The sequence below is a fragment of the Hydra viridissima genome, unplaced genomic scaffold (genome assembly GCF_058129835.1).
Source record: "Hydra viridissima isolate aposymbiotic clone 2 unplaced genomic scaffold, HvirCarnegie_v1 scaffold_5, whole genome shotgun sequence".
Taxonomy (NCBI): Eukaryota; Metazoa; Cnidaria; class Hydrozoa; order Anthoathecata; family Hydridae; genus Hydra; species Hydra viridissima.
Window position 1 is genome coordinate 10422305 of NW_028324304.1, and position 7317 is coordinate 10429621.

The 7317-nt window shown below is 29.8% G+C and overlaps 1 protein-coding gene across 1 annotated transcript; it reads left to right on the plus strand.

Moving 5' to 3' along the window:
* Positions 1 to 1968, plus strand: LOC149888581 (uncharacterized). The gene is made up of 3 exons (XM_090087165.1): positions 1 to 718; positions 941 to 1128; positions 1753 to 1968. Exons 1-3 carry the CDS (start codon positions 604 to 606, stop codon positions 1864 to 1866), a joined length of 417 nt encoding a protein of 138 aa, XP_089943291.1. The 5' UTR covers positions 1 to 603; the 3' UTR covers positions 1867 to 1968.
* The last annotated feature ends 5349 nt before the right edge of the window (positions 1969 to 7317 follow it).

Consider the following 7317-nt stretch of genomic DNA (forward strand, 5'->3'; position numbering starts at 1 on the left):
GATCAACGTTGGGTTTAGATCGTAAAAACAATAAACTTTTTGCGATGTAAAAACATACATTTATTCAACGTTGGTTGAATCAAAGTCAATTTAAATACATTGGATCAACGTTGGATTTACATCGTAAAAGCAATTAACTTTTTGCGATGTAAAAACATACGTTGGACCAATGTAACTTTTCCAGTTGTTTTTCGTTCCGTCGGTATTAATTTCATCATTAAACATATGACATTGGATCAACGTTAATTTGCATTAGAAAAAACAGCCGACGTTCGCGATGGTTTTACATACATTGGCCCAACGTAAGTGTGCTAGCTGGGAGATACTTACTCAGCATTTGTATTTTTTAACAAGTTTCTCCTATGTTTACTACAAAATCTCTTATGTGCTGTTTAATTTGTGAACCAACAAAGATCCACGTCTTCAACATTTTCATGGTAAAACCGATATTCAACTTAGCATAAACCAAGAAAATTTGTGGTTTTGCAAATCTTACTTAAAACATGAAACCAGAGCGATGAAACCATACATTGAGTTAGCGCTATTCAAATATAAGTATTAGTATGACAAATACGGTGAAAACAGCAGTTTAGAAAGATCAATATGTTTAACGTCTTATTCGGAGATCGAAAAAAATATTCTTCTGAAAACAAAAAGTTAAAAGGCTTTAAAACAATAATGATGTCAGCAATATTTTTTCTTTTGCTCTTTCAAGGAGGTTAGTAAATTGTGTTTTTATAAATTTTAGGAAAAGTTAAATACCCAAGAAGCTATAAAAAAGTGAAGACTTTTTGAGACTTTTATTAGATTATCAAGACACAGCACTGTATAACCTAAATGTGAATTTGCAAATAAAAATATAAGTTTACTCTATTTCTTCGTTCATCATTTTATATATTTATTTTCAAAACAATTTAACTTTCACTTTACTTTTTAAAAGCTTTCGCTCTGAAGTGTTACGAAAGAAGAAACAACACAGATGTAACTACAACATGTGGTGAGAGAAAAGGAATTAAAGCTTGCGTAACTTTCAAAATGAGAGAGTCTTCTGAAATAGATAAATTCTGCGCATACGACGTAAAAAATTGCAATGACTTTTGTTTCGGTGATACAAGTGGTGTATGCAAGGTAATTTAAGTAAAAAGGATTTATAAATAAATACATACATACATACATACATACATACATACATACATACATACATACATACATACATACATACATACATACATGCATACATACATACATACATACATACATACATACATACATACATACATACATACATACATACATACATACATACATACATACATACATACATACATACATACATACATACATACATACATACATACATACATACATACATACATACATACATACATACATACATACATACATACATACATACATACATACATACATACATACATACATACATACATACATACATACATACATACATACATACATACATACATACATACATACATACATACATACATACATACATACATACATACATACATACATACATACATACATACATACATACATACATACATACATACATACATACATACATACATACATACATACATACATACATACATACATACATACATACATACATACATACAGATATAGATAACAGTTCTTCAAAGTTATTAAAAGATTTTAAATCACAACTTTTATTTGAATTTACAAAGCCACCAATTTTGTTAGTAGTTAATATTTGTCATTATTCAGGTCAATTGCTGTTACACCGACTACTGTAATGTTGCTGGATTGCCTTTTACTAATGTTTGGATTTTTGTGGGAGGGCTATTTGCAGTAATTTATGCTGCAAAGCTTATGAACTAGTTGTTTGCTTTTTATAAAACAGCTGGTAATAAAATTTTACTACGTAAATCGTAGGCTGTGAAAGGTGCTTTACTTCATTTTTAAGAAAAACATTTAGAGTTTTTTACTCACCTTTTTATTTCTAAAAATAGTTTTTATTCGTTACTTTGAAAACTGAAGCGCAACAGTAAACTAGTTGCAGTTTTTTGCTTATTTATTGCATCTTAGTGCACACAAAGCAATTTAAAAATTGTTTAAAATTGCGTCAAGCCATGTTCGTGCATATCCTAAATACACAATAATGTGTCAACAATGGATTATCTAGCTTAGTACCAGTTAAATTGTTTTTGTGTGGAACTTTGTTGCATTATTTTTTTAAAAAAAAAATGCAGGAGAGGCGCACTAAATACCTGTCGAGACGTATGGTGAGCGTTCTCTATCGGAAAAGACATGCAGAAACTGGTTTCAACGCTTCAATGATTTTGATGTAGACGATAAAGAACGCTCAAGGGCATCAAAAAAGTTTGAAGATAAGGAGTTGGAGGAGTTGCTTGATGAAGATCCTTGTCAGACGCTAAATGAACTCGGAAAATTGTTACAAGTTGATGATACAAAAGTTTTGAAAAGTTTAAAAGCTTTAGGGATGATCCAAAAACAAGGTCATTGGGTGCTCTATGAGTTAAAGCCAAGAGACATTGAACGGCGACACTTAATGTGTGGACAGTTGCTTGAACGGCAAAAAAGGAAACATTTTTTGCATTGGATAGTCACTGGAGATGAAAATTGGATCAAGTATGATAATCCCAGACGTAAAAAATTATGTGGTAAGCCAGGTCATGCATCGACATCTTATATGAAACCGAATGTCCATTGTTCAAAGTACTTACTTTGTCAAAAAAACGGCAAGAACTTATTCAAGGTCCTAATAAAAACAAGGAATGCCAAAAATACAAAAAGAATCATTTTGTGAAGCGCATGCTGTATGAAAAGAATTTAAAGGTTCTTCCAATAAACTCTGATGTTATAAATGTAGTTTATGATGAAGGTTGTTGTTAAAAGCTAATGCAAATGGAAAATATCCCAGTGTGAGTGTTGTTTCACGGGTTATACTGTTAGAATTGAAAATGTTTGGAAACGTTTCTGATTAAAGAATTTTCAGCTTGATAGCAAACTTCAATGAAAAATAATAGGATATTAAAAAGAAGAGTTTATAAAAATATATAAAAACAAAATTTCTTAAGTAAAAGTTGGACAGGGTTTTCAGATAGAGCAGCCTCAATACTTGTAAACGCAGTTCTCATGGATTTGCAAATTATTGAAAATGAAATGTTGAGATAGAAGCAAAATAAGAAGACAACGGAAGATAAAATAACAAAATTGAGGGAACGTTTGGGAAAAGATTTTTTGTAACATATTAGGCCTTTTTTCACTCGCTAAATTGTCTTATCCTTGCTCCTATCCTTTTCACAGGAGGAAGGATAAGACAATTCAGAGAGTGAAATAAAGCCTTGTATATAACAATAAAACTGTTGCCGAAAAACAACTATCTTAGTTTCCGAAGCAAATTTAAAACATCTAGGTCAAGTAGCACCGAAGCCTGGAAGTGCTATAAATATTACAATGTGTATCAAAGCATTCCTAAAGGGTTTTAATTCAAATTACAGTGTGGATGAGTTGAAGGCCGTTGGGTGCAATAATACTCCCATAAATACAGGGTTTAAAAAGGGTGTTATTAGGTAATTTGAAACGTTTACAGCTTACACACTATAAGGCCTTGTATGTCTTTTGCACACTGATAAGTTGCCTCTCCGACACTTATTGCATTACCTAGATGGTAAAACAAATAGTCTTGGAGGATTCTTTGGTGAAATTAGAAAAAGAGTATTACCATAATACTGCAGGACAAATTAAAAAAAGAAGTTTTTTTGATATAAAGTATCTTCTATGAGAAACTTCAAATGCACTCCACCTTGGTGTGCATTTGAAGTTTCAAGCTGACTATTCGCTTTTTAGAAAAATGAATCAAACCACAGATCTAAGTTGTTGAAACACTGGTTTTCTGCTTCAAATCTAAGAGTTTTAAGCAAGCCATCTCAAATACCGGAATCAAACCTTATGGTTAACTTATGGGAAACACTAGATTATTCAAGTCCTGAAGGAAGAATGATATAGAAGTTCAGCAGGTTGTATTAATCAATTAATTGACTTAATGCCAAATCGTTGTGCGGCTGTTATCGCTGCTAAGTTTACAGCCTCAAAATGTTAACATGAAAGTTTGACTTAAGTCTATTATAGAACATGCGTATCTATAACATTTCTTACAGTACAAAGTGGCCAGAAACATGTAAATATAAAAGAACAATTATATTCACAAACATAAACAATATTCTATTACTATAATATTTTGTTTTCTAAATATCATTCTTAAATCTCATTATAACTAAAAAATCTAAAGTCTATTTTTAAATTTGTATACGAAATATGGATTCACGTGATAATGGATACTTAATACATATATATATATATATATATATATATATATATATATATATATATATATATATATATATATATATATATATATATATATAAAGTATTGTAGAAATTATGTTAATATTTCCAGTAAGAGTGCTCAATACAGCGTAGAATAAGTAGAGCGAATATACTATTATTGTTATTATCTAAACTAAATAATTAGCTTGGCTTATATTACATTACTTTAAGTAATGTAATATAAACCAAGCTAATTATTTAGTTTATATGATAACAATAATAGTATATATATATATATATATATATATATATATATATATGCGGCGATGGTAAAACTTAAATATTGCATTTTTTTTCAAGCAAGTTGGTGTAATGTCTGCAAAATGTCAGCGTCAGAAACACATAGCAGTCTTTCTAAAAAGAGAATATCTAGTTATTTTTTTAAATGTTAGAGCTTGCAATTTTAAATAAAGAATCAGTATGCACATAAGGATTTTCAAAGAAATGACTTTTTAGTTTTAAAAAATGAAATCGTGAATTTCTGATGCTCTTGTATCACCATCTTTGTAAAATTGATTATTTGGGTTTCTAAAAAACATTTCCTTTTTAAAGAAAATAAATTTTTAATAATGCTGAAAACTTTTTCTATTTTTATGCATCTCTGAGGACCAAAAATCCAAACTGTTAACTATTTCTAATGATTGTAAGTGTAACGGTATATTTGTTGAATATTCTCTTAAAAACTCAATAAAATTTTAAAGAAGTTTATTATGCTAACAATAAACGCTTTGTATAACACATAACATTTTAATTTGCTTTTCATAATTTCTCTAAATGGCAAACGCACACGAAAATCTTTCTGTATAATAACTTTTAAACACAGCACAAAACGGTGAGGTTTATAACTTTAAGTAGAGACTTATTATCTAAATTTTTTCAGAAATTGTGTTCCTCAAATGTTTTAGAAAGGGGAAGAGCAAAAACGAAATTTAATGATTACAATATAAAGTTCAAAAGAGTTCAGAAAAGAAGATATTTTATCTTTAAAAGTATCCTTCATTTAAATTTTCCAGATTGACAATTTACTATAAATGGTGATGTTTTAGAAATGATAATGATCAAAAGGATTTTTGAAATATTTTCAAAGCTAGTTAATCAGTTTTAACTATTTTTTTTCTTGTTTTAAAGCATGTTTATTTCCTAATACAGAGAAATTTTAAGAAAACATAATCTTTAAGCTGATCACAATATTTTCTGAATTTAATGCGAGCATTTCGGATGAGCATTTGAACGAGACTTTTCGTATATTTTGTGATACCACGCACCGAATTTGTCAGAGTCAGTTCATGACTGCCACAATTTTGCCCAATTGCAAAGCTCACGTTTCAAAAGCTTGCTAAAAAGTTTTCACTTAGACAAAGTTGTGGCACGTTTGGTAGATTCATGCTTCTTGGGATAAAGTTGACGCCATTTTATTGATACTATGGCTATGTACCATAGCGTTCTCTACTACAGGCCTATTCATCGCGCAACCGGATTTTTTTGTGGAGGCCTACTTTTTTACGGCAAAAAAAAAGTTATTTCTCCATGTTCAGACCAGATAAAATGTCATGTCGTTTATGATATATATTTAAATAATGGAATATAATACAATGTTAGTAAACTTATATAATTTAATTATGGAGTTTCAGATTTAATTCAAAGCTAATAATATATTTATAAAATTTAGATTAAATTATCATGCCAAATAAATGTTGTGTGTATGCTTGTCGCACCAACTATCAAAGTGAAAAAAACAAAATATCTAGTGAAGTTAATAAAATATCAGTGTATCGGTTTCCAAGTGATAACGTTGAGCGTGCAAAATGGATAAAAGCTATTCCAAACTCTAATTTGGTTGTTAACAAGTATACTGTTATCTGTGAGTTACACTGGCCTCCAAATTTTGATACAGTTATAGTGCGTGGAGGAAAACGTCGACCAAAAAATCCTCCTTCTGTTTGGCTGGGAATACCTTTATCTCAAATTCCAACTGCTAATCCAACTGAAAGGACTACCAAAAGATCTTTAGGTGGCATTAAAAGTACATTAGATGATGAGCTAGACACATTTCTTAAAAGAGATAAAGCTACTTTTTGTGACATCAAAAACAAGTTTATCAATAGCAGTGATCACCAATATCCAGTTATATCGTTTATGGTTGATGGCTATGTTGTTATACAATCTTTGCAATTTTTTAATGGAATACCTTTTTTTGTACTTAAAATTTATGAAAATCTTACCTTTGAAACATTTCATTATGGGATTAAGTGTCACATTTCTAGCTTAACAGTAAATCGAATCATAACTGTTGACACCTGGTCTAAGTTTGATGAGATACTTCGTTTTTTAAGCTCCTTGAAAATGGACAATAAAAAAGAGGTAATAATGCAACATATTTCAGTTATGGGACCAAAAACAGTTGGAGATAAACTTTATACACCTGAAATACTTATACGCTCTTTTGTATATTTTTCAACATCAAGGGCATTATATAATCGCTTAAGTAATGACTATCAACTTCCATCTATTTCAACACTGACTCGAATTACTTCAAAAATTTCTAATATTAATGAAAACAAATTTGTTAACTCAATTTTTAACTCTCTTCCGGATAAACAGAAATTATGTATCATACTACATGATGAAATATATGTTAAAAAAAGTTTGCTTTACCATGGTGGAACTATTTTTGGTAGATCAGAGGATAACCCAGTAGAATTGTCCAAAACATTGTTAGGGATTATGGCTGTTTGTTTAAATGGAGGTCCAAAGGTGTTAATTAAAATGATACCAATATCAAAATTGCGATCTGATTTTTGAACAGATTAATTTAACCAATCAAATAATTGATTCAGTCAATGCAAATGTAAAAGCTATTATATGTGATGGGAATCGTGTCAATCAGTCTTTTTTTAAAATGTACACATTTGTTCCGGG

Coding starts and splice junctions, on each gene's coding strand:
- LOC149888581 (XM_090087165.1), top strand. CDS start 604: ATGTTTAACGTCTTATTCGGAGATCGAAAAAAATATTCTTCTGAAAAC. Junction 719..940: donor TCTTTTGCTCTTTCAAGGAG/GTTAGTAAATTG, acceptor ACTTTTTAAAAG/CTTTCGCTCTGAAGTGTTAC. Junction 1,129..1,752: donor ATACAAGTGGTGTATGCAAG/GTAATTTAAGTA, acceptor GTCATTATTCAG/GTCAATTGCTGTTACACCGA.